This window comes from Danio aesculapii, chromosome 19 (genome assembly GCF_903798145.1).
Source record: "Danio aesculapii chromosome 19, fDanAes4.1, whole genome shotgun sequence".
NCBI classification, from domain to species: Eukaryota; Metazoa; Chordata; class Actinopteri; order Cypriniformes; family Danionidae; genus Danio; species Danio aesculapii.
The window spans coordinates 27,327,469-27,347,706 of NC_079453.1; the positions used below are offsets into that span (position 1 = coordinate 27,327,469).

The 20,238-nt window shown below is 36.5% G+C and overlaps 1 protein-coding gene across 1 annotated transcript in view; it reads left to right on the plus strand.

Moving 5' to 3' along the window:
- The window catches only part of jarid2b (jumonji, AT rich interactive domain 2b), a 177,968-nt gene that overhangs the window by 127,345 nt on the left and 30,385 nt on the right, over positions 1-20,238 (plus strand). Inside the window, exon 4 of the mRNA XM_056479618.1 lies at positions 7,124-7,293. Within this exon, the coding sequence (XP_056335593.1) occupies positions 7,124-7,293 (170 nt within the window). The remainder of the gene's footprint in view (positions 1-7,123; positions 7,294-20,238) is intronic.

The following is a 20,238-nucleotide window of genomic DNA, read 5'->3' on the forward strand; positions in this document are numbered from 1 at the left end:
ATTCATAAGGGTAGGATACCGATCCTGTTATCTCAACATTGCCTCCATGTTAATACATGCACATGACGGAAAACAGGCCGAATGAATCAGTGTTGCACACAAAGGGTTTATATACACCCCTCCTCCCCTCGCTCCCTTCCTAAAACTCAAACATATCTGCCCTTGGGGTCTGTCAGTGCCTGCCCTCACTTCATGGCTCCATCCATCTCTCTTCTGCAATCATTCATCTCTTTCTCCCTCCCTGTGAGCTTCTCCCCTGCTCCTCTCATCTGATCCGGAGAGAGCTGGAGCCTGCTGCTGAGATTAGGAGTGACTCCAGCCGCTGTGGAATGCTTTGATGCTCTGGGATCTGGGGTGCAGGGGGAGGTGCTGACACCGGAGGGGTCGTCCCTTTTACCCCTGGCGCCACCAATGTGCTTTTGTTTGTGGAAGTCCTCCAACTCCTCCTTCTGTTCGACACAATTTGGTACTCTTTTAGAGGAACGTCAACCTCCAAAAGTGACCCCACAAACTAGAGGGTTCAAGCATTCAGCGGAGTTCCAAAGGGCTTGCAATACCTGTCTTACTTTACCGTCACGTTGCATGCTCACAACTGCCAAAGGAGATCATGTTACTAGAGATCAAACCAGCAGGATCTGTGGACTTGTCCACTTAGAATGAGGCTTGTGTTTAATAGGTTCTTTACTGTGTATACAGGTGGGACATCTTCAATTGTTTAGAGTTGAAGATTGTATTTAGAGGCAGATACATTGAAAGTCAACTTCTCAACATGCAGCTGATTAAGCTTAAACATGGTTCCTGTTATTGCATTTAAAGCAGAGAAAACAGATTAATGTCATTTATCTGTGTGGATAGTTGATTGAGGAAGAATTGAAAATAGATCGGGGCTAGGAATGATTAATATAAATCTTGTTCATTCCAGTCACAACAGCTGTTTTTGTAAAGCAAGGTGATTTAGAGTGCACTTACACTGTGTTATACGAACCAATCCCAGGCACGTTTCCTGGTTCATTTGACAAGTAAGAGTGCTCCGATTTGGACCGAGGCGTGGTTCAGTTGGCCAGCCCTGGCCCGGTTGGAAGATGTGTGCCAGAATGCGCATCGGTTGATCTTTGGTGCAGTACACTTGTAGTGTCAGTGCAAAGCATGCCTCAGCCCAAAACTGAAGACGCGGCATCACTTTTAAGGCACTGTTTCATATGGATTTATAAATTATTCTTACTTTTCATTGAACACAAACTGTCATAGTTTATTAAAGACCCAAACCCCTTGCTGCACGTCAGCTGCACCTTCAGCAGACCTCGTAATGTGTGTGGTACGATGACTTTTATGATGATTTTCTAAGCGTCAAAAGTTGTGGATCTGTTCGGCAAAATATTTGACTGCATCACTGCATCCCAAACGACTAAAACATGCAATCATGCTTCAGCACGGTTTAAGGCAACTCTACCTAGTTGTGAGTATGCCCTTAAATGTTGCTATAGTATTTTGTCACCCCACCCCTGCTACCAGCCAATAAGCCCCAAGGATCCAGTTACTGTTCCTTTTTGCTTTCTAATAGAGCTAACCCAACTACTTGCTCTTGCTGCTGTCCTGAAAGCTAATCAATGACATAGAAGACTTCACATATAACACCAGAGCAAGGCGTTCTTTGAAGGGTGAGGCATAGGGATTAGAGGTGGATGAATCGGGACATCCTGCAATAATCCCTTTCTTTGCGCCTCCCAGCAGGTGCTTGCTCCTTGCTTTATTCCCCTTTCGGTTGTTTCACTTGACTGCCCCTTCTCCACCTTAACCACTCCACTTTTGTCTGGTTCTCTCCACAACTTGGCCAGCTGAGCTGATCTGTATGAGTTCTAGTTTTCTCTAACCTCATTGTTACTCTTTTATACATGGCACATCTTCTCACACAGATAAAAGAGAGAGAAAATCTGGAAGCGGAAGCATTAAAATTATAGGAAGAAATTGTAACTTTGTCTTTTGAATGCAAATATATTAAAAACGTGAGGCAGATTATCACGCAGGTTTGTCTGACCAAGCATGTAAAGCAGTCTGGAAGTTTAGACATTGAAAACTGAAGACTGGAACTGAAACTAAAGGAACATTTGAAGGGATATACATTGGAACTAGAGGTTGAGGCATTAATCATTGTATCATTAGTGAGTCAAATTTGAATATGGATATGTTGACTGTAGACCATTTTTGAGGCATAAGACTACAAATGTAGACAAATCAGTTCAATGTACTGAATTAAGACTTCAGTAGAGCAATTTAGAGGTGGATTATCGACAGATTTACAATGTATATATCTTAAATTGAAGATTTATTGGAGACGGGGACCTTGAAAACTATTGATGCAGTAAAACACATTACAACTGAAGGGAAATTTATGGTAGATATTTTTAATACTGAGGCAGAATTGGTCGCCAGGTACATTGGAACTTGTCCCTTTGAAGATAGATGCACTCTGGGATGTCTTCTAATCATCTCTGTTCATACCAATCGGCTCCCTAAGAGAGATTTACATAAATGAATCCTGTACCCTTTAAACTTGACCTCAGTCGCTGCTCTTCATCATGGGTTTTGGCCTCCACAAGCTCAATGGTAATAGGATCAGGGCCCTAGTTCCTGGAGTGACCTTAGCCCGTTGTGGTTTTTATCAGCTGTAAATTATGCATGAGCCTCTTGTTAAAAGACTGGCATTGTAAGAGAACCCATATCTGTCCCATTAAGGATTGCACAGGCTGGGAAGCTCCATGGGGCTATTGTGTTGCAGTGTCTCTTGCTCATTGAGGAAGGATAAGAATAGCGGAACCGGATTGCCCAGAGCAGTCAATCTGATGGCCCCTCTTTACCCATCCTGTCTGGAGGATGTGGTTGGATCCCATCTCCACCCTCCATCAGTCATGTTGCAATTTACAGACTCCCACTTTCAGAGTATATATATATATATATATATATATATATATATATATATATATATATATATATATATATATATATATATATATAATACTTTCCTGATTGACAGGAGAGTTTTAAAGTTAAGACAGAGTTCATTTAGAGCCTAGCTTTATTTGGAAGAAGCCGTTAATTTGTTCAGACACACTATAATTGGGGACAGCCACAACCTCTGCAAATAGTCATGGGAAAGTATGCAGAGCTTCAAAACACTGGGACTCTCTAAAACTTGTTTATGTGCTGTGTATGCTGTCAAATGAGGTAGCTAAGGTAACATCTTACACATCATCTTTCAAACTCTTAAGCTGCAATGGGTTTTGTTTGTTCCAATTTGATGATATAATTGTTTTTATCAACGGTTTCCAGTAATCCATTTTAGATAACATTCTAGGAAAGTTGCAGTTCTATAGTGTTTTCCCAGGACTTATCCCATTCCTGTTTGACAACTGTGTTGTATGTCTCCCTCATCTGTTTGAGCTTAAATCATACGAGTCTGTATTTAGACTGTACAGATGTGGTGACAGACATGCATTAAGTTGTAAAAGTGCTCTCTGTGTAGTGTGTAGGGATTACGCTACAGTACATCTAGACAGCTATCCCTGCATGCATTACCATCTCTGTCACCGGATACTTGCATGCCAAACAGTTGGCCATTATACCCTGTAATGAGGAACAGATAGGATAAATTGTCCAATAAAAGCAGACCATCTTTGAGATTCAGAGCAGTCTAGACTGACTCGATGAACCGTGACGACATCCTTCGTTGTTTTAATGGATCTTTTTTTTTCCTGCACAGCTGCATCAGAGTTACTCTAGAGCTAAGCTAATACTTGTAAAGTAGCAGTTCTCAACTCCTAAAAATATTTAGGCTTCTTATGAAAACCTTGGCGAGAATAAGAGATTGTTTTCTTTATTTCTCATGTGAGTTATGACTCCTCCCCTGGACCAGTCTAAATGAGGTTAAACATCTTGCTTGAAACACTTTAGCAATCAATAATTAATGGGGCAGTTGGCCAGCTTTAAGTGCTCCGTTGAATGTCTAGCAGCAACATTTAAAGGCTATGTTTTTTTTTTATTATTGTGTTTTTTGGCTGAAATCTCACTCCGAACACTCAGAGTTCTCCAGCATTCTCCATCCAGTGTTACGATTAACTTTTTGCATTATTTAATGTCAATATTTGGGTGTGGAGCTATTTCAATGGATGAGTTGTAGGTTAACTGTGACTTTATGCAATATAACACGTCTCCACTGTAGTTCACTGTAATTTCTTGTTTTTAGCCAGGTCTGGTTGGGTATTTCACTCTTTCTTTCGTTCCTGTTTTTTTTTTTTTTTTTTTTTTTTTTTTTGTCATTCCAATACATTTATTTGGAAATAAATCTTGTTATTTGATATAATAGTTGAATTATTTTTGTCCAGGAGCAAGTTTCAGTTTTGTCTTAGCTGTTTCAGATCTGTTTAATTAGGACTTAAGGTCTTTGCACACTGAAGTCCGAAATGTTTGTATACGTTTTTTTTTGTATTCATATGTGAAATTCGTCACATGAACAAGCCTGAGTCCAATGAGAATTAATTAATCCAAGCAGTGATACTCCTCCGAAGTAGAAAAAGAAAGAGGAATTGGCTACACCTGCACATGTGTTTATCTAATACTAGCCTACATAAAAAGGAAGGAGAGTTCTCTTAACCAAAGAGCTGTGCTACAATTATCCCGAAATGCAAAGTTTTTTTCTGGAAATAAGTGAAATTTTGATATTTTGCTTGTGATACTTTACACATTCACATTGGTAAACAAATCCTAAACAGAGACAGGCAGTATCTATAGACATGATATCGGCCGCACTGACGTGTCAAAGCAATGGATCGAAAGCAGACCATGTGCTTTTTTTTTCCGGATGCGAAAAGCGGAAAAAATTTAACCCAGTTTAAATTTTGTATGACAGATGAAAGTTCTGGAGGCAGTATGTCAATACGATTTATACAACCTGAGGTCGAGTTTATATTTTAACGTGCAAGAATCACGGACAAAAATTTCAGATTTAGCATGCAATAACCTTAAAGCAATAGACTCTAACACAGCAAACCAGGGTTTCAGCCATTGATGAATGTCAATTTAGTCAGGCCCTATATGGATTTTTTATTATGCATTTTTTTGGAGATTGAGGGTTTTGAAGCGGCATCCAGCAGCAATGTCAGTGACAGATTGTATTTGTATTTGCTGTTCTTTTTAGCAAGTCGGTACAAAGCTAGCAATAAATTCAAGATGTTACAGACAGAAGGTTGGTTAAGTTCATGTTAGCCTACATTTTACGTTCATTTTTTTAATGTGCATATATTTGTAATGCCATGAGCCAGCTGGAATGAAAAAGTTACCAGCATAATTCATATTCAAAATAGTAAGAAACCGCTTTTGTTTACAGTATATATGAAGTTCTTATTTTAGTGTAGTGCCACCCTGAATGGTTAAAGTAGACTATTGTTACCTGCTGATTTATACTGTTGTTTCCTTTTTGAAGCACGTTTTAAACTGTTTAAGTACAACTTTTTTTAGAATATATGTCTTTAGTGGGTAGCAGCATTTCCGCATTTCCTTTTTATTTTATGTGGCATAGGCACTCATGCCATCAGTCAAATCCATGAAAGACTGAAAAAGAAAAAAAAAGAGAAACAATCTGTCTGCTGAACACAGCGCTGGTGAGAATTGATTAGCAATGCCGTTGCAGCTCCGTCAAAGCTGCTGGGGTTTGGCAAGCCGTCTCAGGCACGGCCCTCTGATTGAATGAGATTAATTTGTACAGGAGTGAATGGTGTTTGTCTTTTACCCATCCCCCTGATTTTCTTTAATTCTGCGTGGGGAGAACATATTTGGCAGCAAACATCAGGCGTGGACCAAAGGGAGTGCGTGTGGGTAAAATGATGAAATGCAGCTGAAACGGAAAGTGCGTACACGCGTGCTTCCACTGGCAGCACAGGGAGGAGGAGGAATTGAGACGTATGACTTTCCACTGTTTTTTATCATTTCATGCAGTTTCCTTGGGAGAGCTGAACTGAGATGTAGAGTCAGCTAGACATCTTCAAATGGAGAAGCTGCAATGAGTGAGAGGCCTAGAAATTAGCGGCTTGATTTATCCGTAGTGTTGAAGTCTTCACAATGCGTAATGGAGAACTTGATTACACTGCAAAGTCTTTGTTAATTGGAGGCTAAACAAGATCTTGCAAGTGCTAAAGCGGGAAGTACAACAGTTTAGCATGTCTTTAATCCAAGTGCAAGCTTTAGCAGATAAGATGATTGATCATGAATTTGTTTTTCATGGCAAGAACACATCTACCGGTTTACATGCAAGTTTCATTATTCTGATTATTTGCTAAGAAGTATGGTTATTTTTACCTTACTTTTAGATTATTTACACCAGCATTTAATAGTCACGGTTTTAATCTTACTTGCATCAAATACAAACACATTTCTATGAATGGTTATTCAGTACCATGATGAACATCTCATCAATTGCTTTGCACTCTGCCTGGATAAATGCACATTGCTACAACTGCAAACCATTTAGACTGGCCCATGCCACATAGTTTAATGTGAATATGGTTACTATGATAATGAACCTTGTTGTATTAATAGAATTAAATGTCAAGCATTGTGCTTACATGATGTAAAGTGTAATCTGAATATTGCCAACATTCCACTATAATCGCATTATGAGAGTGCATTTTAAAAAAAACTGTGTTTGGGGAACGATGTGTTTAGGACTGCGTTTTTACATCTTATCTGTGGAAGATTAAACGTGTTAATACTGCTCTGGGAAAAAAATCCACCGTTTTGTAACCTGTATTGTTTTGGTGCTCAATCCAGTGATCAACATTTAAATGATTATCATAAATAGCAGCTCTTGTCTGCTAATCAGACCAAAAACGTGTTTGAATTGGATCCAGATCGACAAAATTAGTCATGGCAACAGGCAAGCCCGAGTGTAGTTTTAGCATCATGAGAACAAATGTGTTAAGAGGAATTTGTTGCTCTTGGCATTATTTGAATCCCAGTGCCAGTTGAGGATTTATGCAATACGTTTTAGCAATATATACATTAAGTGTTTGTTATATAATATAGAGGTTAAGTGTATTTAAAATATATTGTTCTCTGTTCTTTTTCTGTTAAGGCCCAGACTGCATGCGCAGAGGAAGTTTGCTCAGTCTCAACCCAACTCTCCCAGCAACACACCGGTGAAGATGGCCGACCCCTCTCTGCCCACGCCGCTCACACACATCACATTCCTCTCCAGTCGCAAACCCAAGACAGAAGACTTCCTCACCTTCATATGCCTTCGAGGTATTGCTTCGTTTTTCATTACCTTGCTAAACATTCAGAGTTGTGTTATAAAGCAAATATTATTGTTATAAAAATATTATTTCATTTTAATTAATTTTATTTAAAATTTGGTTTAAACTTGTTATTTTTTGTTCATTCAAATACATTTCTGGATGATTTTAGTCTCTCCTAAATAGCACCACAGTATTCTTACTGTTATGACAAACAACAAAACACCATTTTGGTTCAAGTTGGGGACTTAACATGGCATAACACACTGAAATCTATTTAATAACTTATAAATGTGTCGTTGCTCATACATATAGCAATAAATTGCAACTGCTTGGATGAAAAACTAGTTGCTGAATTTTCCAAGTTTATGACATGGCTCTTTGTAAAGTATTGAGAAGTTATTGTTGAGTCTGTTCCGATAAACTAAATGGCACATTGTGTTTTGTTTTGGCTTTCCTGTGTTTCATGGAAAGAACTAAGCAATTATGTTCTTTAAACAATCTGCTGTTCACAGTTAATTATTGTGGTTTTGCCAGTGTTAGACTTATTTAACGTTCACTGAACATCAAGTGAGGCTTAAAAGTTTCACAGATTCAGTCCACTCGGCACTGATGATATTCATTTGAGTTTAGATTTAATGTGTATTGTTGTGCACATTTATAGCATTTTGTTTCGAATTTTTTCAGAGCCTCCAAATGGACATTGTGATGACATGAGCAACTTTTGCATGTGTAAAAGTTATACATTCTCCAATAATTACTGTATTGTTACACGAAACAGTTGTGTTTACTCCTATAGTTATGTTGGCTTGAGAAAGCCAACATACTGTTATACTACTCCGTCCAATTTCCTTCTAGGCAGTTGATGCTACAAGGCCCAAATTTGGTCAAAATGTGCCTTCTTTATTCAAGATTGTTGCTATTTCTCCTCATACCGATAAGACTTATCGTTTTTGAATTTATAAAATTATAAATATTAAATTTTAGTAATCTGGGCACATGAAAAATTTATACAAGCCCCAGATTTGGCCAAAAGCTGTGTTCTGCATTAGATTTTGTTGCTATGTCTTGTCAGGTTTATCAATCTTACAGTTTTCCAATAAATAATTTTAAACATAATTTTTTTCAAAATATGGCAAGCCATAAACTCCATGACTTAAACTCGATATTTTTTTACTGATATGGCAATCCGTTTTTACAAAAAGTCTATTTTATTACTGATATGGCAAGCCATTTTTCAATGTATCACTTTCACACATATTAAGCATTATATTTTCAATAAAATGTGGCAAGCCATTTTTTTTTAATGTCTACGTCCAATTTTTGACTGTCAAAGAGACATCGGGGTTGATTTATGTCACTCATATTGGCAAGAAGATTTGATGTATCATCACTAAGCTGTCAATTGTCTCCATAGCAATAAAACAGGCTATACAGTGCAATAATGAATGCTAAAAATGCCCACTGAGTATTAGCATTTGATCAAACATGTCATTTGATCAAACGTGACATTTAGCAACTGCTTAGCAATCACCTAGCAATGCCATAAACATTTTAGCAACTGCCTAGCAACCACTGTGCTCCCTGCCAACTGCCATTCCCAGTCCTAGCGCAGTCACATTGGCTTTCTCAAGCCAACATCAAAGTTCGTCAACGAACTTTAGGTTCTAGTTTTTGTATTCATTCATTTTCTTTTCGGCTTAGTCCCTTAAGTAACCTGGGGTCGCCACAGCAGAATGAACCACCAACTTATCCTTCTAGCCACAACCTATCACCAGGAAACACCCATACAGTATATACTGATAATACTTACGAGTAGTGTTTTCCTTCCATCTCTCATTATTTGCATTTCAAATTCTTTACAGAAGTTTAATGAGCAAACGCAATGTTTCTTGGAGAATGTTACTTTTAAGAGTGAATGTGAAAACTTAAAGATTTCTCAAATATTTCTTTTACACTTTACACTATAGTTTGCTTAAGGAAAGTGTTATTTTTATCACTGTTATATGAACCACAGCACTGGTGTCTGATATCATGACAGGTGGCCTTCATGGCACCTGAACTCTAGTGCACTTGCTGCACAAACATTGACTCTGAAAGTTAGGCGATATCACACCAACCTTTTCATGTTGAATAATAGACATGTTATCAGCCTAACGTGTCATGGACACACACTTTTACAAACACACCCACTACTCTGTAAACCAGACCATACCTTTCACAGGGGATTATGGGTACCGCCAGCTTTCAAGGTCAGTACATAGTTATTCTACAGAGCGAAGCTTAAATATTTAACAGAACAGGCAAATCTTAAAGTTCAGGGTTAGTCTACAACCTCGTAGATTCGACAGATTTAAGTTATTTTCATTTAAACTCATTCATAAATGATTTAATGTTTTCAGCGTATAATATGGGATGGTTTTTAAAGGTCTACCAAACCTGGATTTACCCAAGTGTCAATAGAAAACAATCTATTTCTGTGCTCTGTCTGTAGACTTTATGTGAGTCCTTTAAAATTTCACATGAATCTTTATTTGACTCTTTAAATTCATTTACTAGGATCACAAGTGTTGAGTGCAGTTCGGGTTGGTGCTTAAAAAAAGAAAATTCTCCTGTTTCATGCATGTCCTGAGCTGTGTAAAAGGTTTGGAAAAATGTAGAAGCTGAATGTTCCATTTGCACCATACAAAACCTTAAGAATGAGGACTTTCTGGACTTTGGATTTATTCTTTGGCTTGATTTTTTACAACATAATACTTAAACCTTGTGGGAGACTGCCTTATTTCAGTATAAACTTTCCTTCCTCATTGGGATTTCAGAATAGCAGCCCAGAAATATCCTGTAACATGCTTTCTAAAAAAACAAGACGTTCATTAGCCAAGATTTATGGTTACAAACCAAATAAAAGAACTCGTTCAATCCCTTCACCCTCCTGATTGTCTTGTATAAAATATTAGATAGTTCTATCAGATATGTTATGGCCTATTTAATTAGTCTGGTCATCTCAGGTCTTTTCAGACTTGGCCGTAACTTGACTTGGCTTGGCGTGTGGGGTCATAAAGAGGCCAAAGCCACTTGTTGAGAGTGTTATGTATCAGTCTAAACTCTCAGTGACTCTCCTAGAAGGTTTTTTTTTCCACAGACGCTGACCCACACCTCAATAACCATACACCAGTATTATTTATAGATGATACTCCCCTGCTGAGTTAGTTTCTGTCTGTATGCTTATGTATGTTGTTCATAATTGTGTCCAAATGGCATTACAGTACACTAGTGTTATGAGAAGTGTAAAGTTGTCATCACTCAGTGTGTCGTTTTTATCGTTCAAAGAATCCCTGACATTCAATATCTTCCAGAGGGCTCTTTACTTAGGCATGTCTATTACAGCCACCAGGAGAGAGGCAGTTGTGAGCAGACGGTGTTGATCTTTCGGAGGGTTGGAGGTAGATAGGATGGGTAAATACAGATCAATGGATTCTGGGTTAAATATAGCCAGGGTCAAATGGGCAGTTCTACAGTAGCTCAGTTACGGCTGACTGCCAGTGAAACGCTGTGCTTATCTGACATAGAGTAAGTATTTAACCGGGCTGCTGAGTAGAGTGCTGGCTGTGATTAATTCCATGCAATTTCTCTGGCAGTCTTCTTAAAAGATTTTTTTTTTCATTGTTCTGTCTTGAGCTGACATAATCTCAGAAGTTCTGGCTTTTGGAGTGTCAACAGCATAATTTGGAGTGTTTTTGTTTTTAGCATTTTTTTTTTTTAAGCTGCGAATTACATTATACAGTATACGTGTTCTGATGCAATGTGAAGTAATGTGCTGCAGAAACAATGCTGGAATTAAACTCTGATGTAAGCTGTTTCTGTTTTCACAATTTAAATCCTGACAAGCATTTAAATGCATGCAGAAAATTGGATCAATTGGGATTGGGCCTAAATGAGTAGTCCAATTCTTCCCAAGTTATCTTTCTTATTTCAGTCGCTATTTCATACCAGAAGGGCTGTATTTTTCAGCGAGCCCCGAAAATGTGAAAATGGGTAGTCATTGAGGTTCCATTTTCTCCAACAAGAGCCAGAACTTTCAACACCTGCAAGCAATGCAGACAGTTTAGGAGTTGTAAAGAAGCTCATCAGATTTAACGTGATATTTTCAATGGCCTGTAGATTGTCTGTCATTATTGCAGTTGTAGATGTTTTTGGGAAGTTGGAAGTCTAATTTAGTAGTGAAAATCATTTGTTTTATGTCATTAATTTCGATGATTTTTGCCAGGTTTTGTGTTAAAATAGGCATTTCATTTAACACCTTTTTAGATGCATTTATAAGAAAACGCGTACATTTGTTGCACTGAAAGTACTGACATAATTATAGTCATAATCTTATCATTTGATATGATTGCAGTGTCTCTGATGTGTTTGCGATCTGATCCGTGCTCTAAAAGGCAATTTATAATTCTGCATTGAGTGCATGTTGAAGATCCATAAACAGAAACTTACCCTGATGTGGATCTTGACATGCACCTCTCAAAAAAAAACTCTTATCTTTGATTGGTCCACTAGTACTAAAGTGCCAAAGAGAAGCTCAGAATGGATGAACTTTACTTCAAGCGGTTTTAATAAGACTACCCTGAGATCTGTATAATCATGAATATGAAAGATTGTTTCAAAACCATGAATATGAAAGATATTTTATCTTATTAACAACTGTCATTAGCTCAGTTATGTTATTTTAAATGTAAATATGATATTGTTTCAGATATCATATCAGATATCATATCATCAGTTGTGAAAACTGGTAATATCTTTGATGCATGACAACATTACCAAGACAACAACATCTTCTCATAAATCTCTCATAAACATGATTGTCATGAGACCATTGCAATTGTCTCATTATGCTTTAACAGGACAAATGATTTTGTCATTTAAAGTTCTCAGTAAAAGTGTCATTACTCGAAATAATAAATGATAAAAAAATAATTGAAATTGATTAATTAATATTTAATGTCAAATCAAGGAAAGTACATTTATATCACTGTATTTGAGGTCGGGCGACGTGGTGCCACGTTCGTGTGGGTTTCCTCCAGGTGCTCCGTTTTTTTTCCCACAGTCCAAAGACATGCGGTAAAGGTGAATTGGGTAGGCTATTGTCCGTAGTGTATGAGTGGGAATGTATGGATGTTTCCCAGAGATTGGTTGCAGCTGGAAGGGCATCAGCTGCGTAGAACATGTGCTGGATGGGTTGGCGGTTCGTTCCGCTGTGGCAACCCCTGATTAATAGAGGGACTAAGCCGACAAGAAAATGAATGAATGAATGTATTTGAGGTCAAAAAACATTAATTACATTGTTATAAAATTAATGACACAAATATAATGGCCTTATTACAATCATGTTTATTACAGATTTATGACAAGTCATGTTGTCCAGATTTGATTCGTCAACATCTTATCTGGGCCAAAAAAGGTCCTAAGCAATTTATTCCTCTGGTTGTTGAGAGAAGCTAGCTGTATTGTGAGGCTGGCTTTAAACATTCATAAACCCTGACATGCAGTGTGTATGTCAGGGTTTATGAATGTTTAAAGCCAGCCTCACACTACAGCCAGACTCCTGTGAACTCAAATAGGTAAAGGAGATCCCTGCAAATGAATAGCATCCTCTATTGCCTGTGTTACTTCAGAGTCAGCTGTAACTATATCTTTATGTGCTTTTAAATGTCTGCATGCGCATTTACTTCAGTTCCAGCCTCTCTTGGATATCATTGACTGTCCTAAATTATTATACTTTACATGTCTCAGTCCGCAGCAGCCACATTCAAACCGCAGCCACGTGTGTCGGCATGAAGCTGTTGCATTGCCGCTGCGCTACGAAAGAACAAAGATAGCTGATTTCAATTCAATTAAGTGCGCTGACGTGTGCGGCTTGGTGGTGGGGCAGCAGGCTGATTAAATTCTCCCGGTGACTCCTCAAGCATAGGGCAAACTGGGTTAATGGATTTGCAGACATTTAGGAATGTAAATTAGAAGAGATATAATCCGTAATCCCTGTGCATTCTTTCTGCCGCCACAGCTGGGAGACAATGTTTTCAATGTGCCCCCCTCACTCATCGCTCTCTAGTGCGCTTCATACCGCCATATGCTGTCACAAAGGGAATATAGTGGCTGTCAGGGAGGATGCTAACCTACTAATGCCCCCCTCCAGTCAACTGACATCCACCTCAACCTGCTTGAAAACCTGTTCACTTGACAGAGGAGCCCTGACAAACTTTCAAATTGAGATGCTTAACTTGGGTGACCCATACAGAGAAGGCTCTAAAAGAGATTATGTAAGATATAGTATAAGAAGTTTAAGCTTTAAATATGCTCATAAAGCTTTAGTATGACTTCGAATTAGCACACAAACTATGTGGGATAGATTTATGGTACTTTTAATGATGCTTTCTGACCTTTTTAGAGCTTGAAATAGCTCATGGTTATTACACTCATGTGAAAAAGAGTACTTATTATAGAAATAATATATGGTGAAAGAATGTACTGCTCAAGCGTGGACTGAATATAATGATTTAAGCCTCTTAATTGCTTGAAAATTGCAATTAAATTACTTCTCTTTGTTTGTAAGGTAATATTAAATCCAGTGCTTTTTTATCCACTTGGGTATGTCTTTATGGAATTTCACAGTTTCTGCTGTGGTATGTTGTCTTCAAAATATGCCTAATGAATATTGCTAAATGTAATTGGAGGAAATTATAGAAAATGAAAATGTAATTTAATGTTATTTCTGTTGTTTAAATGTTTGTAGCTTTATAATGTTGTTGCAGTTAAGTTTGTTTTAAAATAAATTAACTTTAGATGTAATATAATCACTACAGTTTTAAATATATGGAAATTGTCATGTATTTTGGTTTGTAAGCACATAAAAATAAGTGCATTTCATCGAAATAAAAGTAAAAACATCATCTTTAAGCTCAAAATCACATATATCACAAGTAATGTTTATCTGCTCATTTTAAATGATCTCTCAAGTACAGTTTTAAAAATGTATACTTTTAACCCTTATGTGCTGTTGGGGATATTTTCCACTCTGGGGTGATTATGTGTCTTAATATGACCACAATGTTTTCTGTGTTTCAGCTAGCAGACTGATTTTTTTGACCATTTTTGACAAGTCTTATTTTGACACATATTTTAAGAATATATATATAAAAAAAACAATGGTACACTCTGGGCAAATTTACTACATGTTAGAGATTAAATTTAACTGCTTTAAAAATGCATCAGATTGATAAATTTTTTACATTTGTTAATTCATCAACCTCAGTTTTGGTCAACTTCTATTACAGGATTTTAACTCTTTAATTGCCAAATTCATAAATGATGTCTCTGATTTGGTGGGAAAAACCCACACAAAATGATTTATTTTCTATATAAAAAGTAATTATTAATTTTTTTTGTGTGTGTGTGTTTTTTTCTCCTTTTTGTTAAAGTCTTGGACATTTGAAACAATATTGCCTTTGATTCATTGTTTTTGATTGATTTAAAAAAAAAGTCTCCCTCATTTACTATTGGTGACTGTTTTTGCCCTGTTGACTTCCATTATAACCACATTTATTTGATTACAAAACCAGGACACCTGTAATCCTGCATTCTTGATTGTTGGTGGTTTTCCCTGTTGGTAAGAGGTAAAATTTGTCATTTTTATTGTTGATCATCAGTTGGCACCATTAACCCTTTAGATAGGCCGTTGCTAAAAAAAGCGTAGTTTCTGGATTTTATACGAAGTATTACAGCAAATAAAAGTGTGTGTCTGTGAGTGTGTGAGATTGACCTTTACGCACTTACCTTTATGTGTCTATGCATCTCAGCACTCAGAACAACATTGAGTAAATAAAAACAAAGACTGTGGATTTATGCACTATTAAATGTTATTATAATGGAAGTCAATGGGGCAAAAACAGCCACCAACAGTAAATTAGGGAGAAAAAATTTAAATCTAACAATGCATCAAAGCCAATGTTGTTACTAATTACTCACAAGTCCAAGACTGTGATAAGAGGTTAAAAAAATTCAGTCCAAATTACTTTTTATACTGAAAATACGTCATTTTGTGTGTGTGTGTTTTTTTTTCCATTTTTTTTCATCAAACCAGTGACATCATTTGTGCAACTTGGCAATTAAAATGTTAAAATTCTGTAATTTTTAAAAACATTTAGTAGTTTTGATCAGGAATGAGGTTGATTAACAGATTAAATAAAAATTCAAAAAATATATATCTGGTGTATTTTTACAGCAGTTTAATTCAGTGGATGTTTTCATCCCGAACATAACAAAAGGGTAGTAAATTCGAACCGTGCACAAGGGTTAAGGTCTGAAATGCACAACTATTTGACAACATTTTGAAACTGTAATCAATGCCTTTGTTACTACCCGCCTGGATTACTGTGACTCACTTTACATAGGCATAAGTGGGTCTTCTGTGGCCTGTCTACAGCTGGTGCAAAAATCAGCAGCACGTCTTTTAACAGGTAGTTGTAAGTTTGGTCATATCACCCCGATTTTATCCACACTTCACTGGTTACCTGTACAATATAGAATTCATTTTAAAAGTCTTTTGTTTGTCTTTAGATTCTTTAATGGCTCTGCACAACATTACAAATCCAAACTGCTACACCCCTATATACCGTTGCGTGCTCTTAGATCAGCAGATCAGCTGCTTCTTAGAGTCCCAAAAACCAGACGTAAGCTTAGAGATGACCGTACATTTGCAATGGCTGCCCCCAAGTTATGGAATGCCCTAACTCCTTGCATCAGGCAGGCCCCTTTGATGTCTCTGTTCAAATCACACTTCAAAACCAACCTTTTCTCCTTGGCCTTTGTCGCCTGTTACATTACGCGTGCAGTTGTTTTACTACTTGAGTTGTATACTATGTGTTATATGTGGTTAGTGTTTTAATCTTCATTTTACTGTTCAGCACTTTGGTCTGCTCCTCTGTGGTTGTAAAGTGCTTTAAAAAAAACAATTAAGCAGTTTTCACAAGGGTGTTTGTTGACGAAGATAGTTCTTGAGCTTACCTTTTGTGTACTGAAGAAAGAAAGTCTTTCTGCTTTGATTTGTAATGCCTAACGAAGAGTAAATGCTGACAGAATCCTCGTTTGTGGGTGAACTGTCTTTTTAGGATACCACCACAATCTATCTAACCACATGTATGATCGAAACGGTCCGCACAGCAACCAGCAGTCCAATCAGAACAAGGACAACTAGTTAGACATATTTGATTGGTTCCCCTTGAGCTTCAATTTTTACCTCTTTTGCTTATAAACAGAACAAAAGAGGAGCATCCGAAGTAGAACACTTCAGTTGTAATTACGCCTGCGCTTGAATTAAAAATGACAATTGTAACGGATGCCTTCATCTTTAATTATGATTTATGTCAGCCTGCGAATTTGAGAGCGTACATAATTGAGGGATTGGGGAAGGTCTGTTTTTTATTTTCTTTCTCTCTGGGAGATGACGGATTTAGATCTGGCTCCAGAGAAAGAGGCTGAGGCGTGACAGAAGGCGCGTGATTGCGATCAAAAATCCGGCTTGCGCACCCCTGACGCCAGTGACTGGGGAGCTATAGTTGGGCTACTCCCTACCCAGCATTCCCTGGGGCACGCAATAAAACCGAGCCAAGAGCGGTGTCCGAAACTGCTCACTTGTTCACTCATGCACTGATCCCTATTGTGTCATGCAGATGAGTAAACCATATCAGGAAAGGGGGACCACAGAAGAAACAGTCAAGAAACATTTTTGCTTACTCCTGATGGAATTCTGGCTTGAATTAAGGTTTTACGTTTGTTCACGTCAACCATGTTGTATCTTCCTTTGCTCTTTCAATGAGTTGTGTTGGATTTGGGAAATGGTGCTTCCACAAATGTACATCGGATGCACACTTAATCATAGTTGATTGTGGGTAAAAAGTAGTAAACGAATGAAAATTCAAACACTTCAAAAGGACAAACAGTAGCTGTTTCCCTTCACCTATTTTTATGCAGATTTTGGAATATCACAATAAATTGTCACCTTGGAATTATAAGGTTCAATCTGCGTTCGGAATGATTTTGAGATATTGAGCGTCAAAGTTTTTGCATTCCGTATAGCAAACAGTATGTGTATAACGTTTGTTTTTGTTTTTAAATAAAAAGTCTTTAAATGTAAACAACTCATAAAAAACTTCCCATAATGTAGGGCTGGGCGGTATACCGGGTTCTAAGGATATATCAATATGATTCCCCAACGCGATGCAGTATTAACCAATATTGTTCATATCGATATGGTGCAAGGCCACACGTATGCATTTTTCATGAAACAGACCACTCCAAGGTAGCACGCGAGCTCCACTTGCACAAATGTGCGCATGCGCAAATGAATGATTCACTCCATGAGTCATACAAAAGATTAGTTCAAAATGAACGAATCGTTTAAGAACGACCCATCACCACACACAATGTAGAAGCCTTGTCAAATTGACAAGCAGCACCTGAATGTGTTCAAAAGAATTAAAAAAGCCAAAATGGGACTAATTTATACCGCATTTCGAAATTGAAACCACCTCATATTCGCTGACTCTAAGTTCAGTATTTATTACATGGTCTCTTGTTTACATTTATGTTATAACACATTTATCTCTGCAGTCTGGTCTGTTATAATGACTGTTTCCATTATCACAGTTCTCTAAAACCATTTTGTTCTCATATCTATAGTCTATTCGTTTTCATCTCCTTAGTTAATATTTGGTAAAACAAGTTTAGTCAAAACAAAAGATAAAGTGTTGGATTTTTTTACATGTAGTGAAAGACTTAACTTTAGATATCTTCGATATGTGCACTGTTAATTGTGCATAATACATAGGCTACATGTAAATGTGTAACAAAAAACATATACAGCTGATTTAATTGTTGTTTATAAATCACACAACTGTGGTATACAGGATTACTTATAACAACACTGTAATTGTGACAAATACTGTTTCATATTTATATTCATTGTGGTTCTGTTCTCTCCTACAATACTTTTTGTTGTGTTACTATTTAAGTTTGTTCCTTTTTTGCTCTGACAATGTAGCTATGTTTTCTGTTGTTCTGTTTACTTTGTTATTTGGACAACAGCACAGTAGTGCTGTGTATAGTGTTAAGCAGGAAAGAAAAACCTGTACTGTATTTATTTATCAAAGATTTAGTTTAGAATTTGAAATGTTGTGCAACAGTTTTAAGCAGGAGAAAAAGATTTTGTGCAGCTGTTATTTTTTTGTGCAGCTGTTTATTTGTAAACAGGGATGGAAACCCCTGTGTTTGAATTATATTTTGCTCAAAAAAATGTTTAATAAAGTTTTAATAAAGGCTTTAACTCTCAAGTAATCATTTATGGGAAAATACTGGATATATATCGTATACTGTCATTTCTCCTAAAAATACCGGGATATGATATTTTGCCCACATCGCCCAGCCCTACCATAATGTAAATAAGTTGTCATTTAATAAAAATATGTGAATAACTCAATTTTGACAAAAAAATTCAGATTTCAAAATTCTAAGGTGATGAAATGCTTAATGGAAATGCCAAGATGTGCATAAATGTTGACTATAACTACATAATACATACTACATAATTGACATAAATACAGCTAAATAGGATCATATTTTTATATGGAAAGAAAAAAAATGCACATAAACTATTATGGAACATTTTACTGAACATTTTACATTTACTGAATACATTCCAGCAAGCGCATCAAAAAATCATGTGATTTTGCAGATGGGACAGCCTTAATGGACAAGTCAGCAGACCAATCATATTGTAAAATATCTGAAATGTTGCTTTGGTTATTCAAAAATACCTTATCCAAAGTTTATTATCAAAGTGGTTTGGTATTATCTTGAGCAGCTTTGCTCCCAAAGCTGTTTCCTACCTCCAAATCACCCATTCATTGCATTTCGTTTTCCTTTTCTGGGGCACAAGTAAATTAATATATAATAAAATGGCACATCGGCTTCTCCTACCACAGAAAATCCTCTTTGATTTCTGATATTTGGCGCCAGTTTATCTGGAAGTGATAAACAAACAAAAACAAAACAAATGGCTGTTTTTCCCCATACCACCGTTTTCCCTCCTCCATTCATGACCACTGTGGATGACCTTTGACCTTTGCCCCCTCCAGCTTGGCAGAATGGGATAATGATAATGGCCCCCATTTTCCTAATTAGTTGAGCTGACGTTAAGTATACTTGTTTGTTTACACTTTTGTTCGATCTATGAAATCTGTTTAGGCTAAAAGCTGATCCTGTCATTTACAGTATGTTTGAGTAACCATCGTATGGGTTTGTTCCAAGGTAGACTGAAGTCCTGTTTTAAACGTTAGTATATAAAAGTTACGTCATGCATATTTTGATTGATAATTCTGTGGTGTATTCCAGTCCTGTAATGTTATGTATATTTGTATTATTTCTATATTAAAAATAACACCAAATTATAAAGTTTGAAAGCATGTTTTTAATATTGATAAGCTTTTAAGATTTTTTATACCATTAAAAAATAAATTTAATTTATTCAATATTTTAGATTTTTTTTTCATTTCTCATTATTTTTCTAAATGTACTTGAGCTATATATAGTGTTTATGAATTTTTTACAAATATTTCTATATAGTACTTTAACTGAAACTTATTATTTGTTACAGTATTAACACTAGTTTTAAAATAAGCTTTAATTTTAATAATTTTAGATTTTTTTATATTAATGTAATACTAGTATCTTTAAGTTCAGTTGAAATTTTATTAATTCAATTTGTTGTTGACATTTTTATGTAGTACATTACTAAAATGAATTTATATATATATATATATATATATATATATATATATATATATATATATATATATATATATATATATATATAAATAAGGTATACGGTAAAAAAAAATGATAA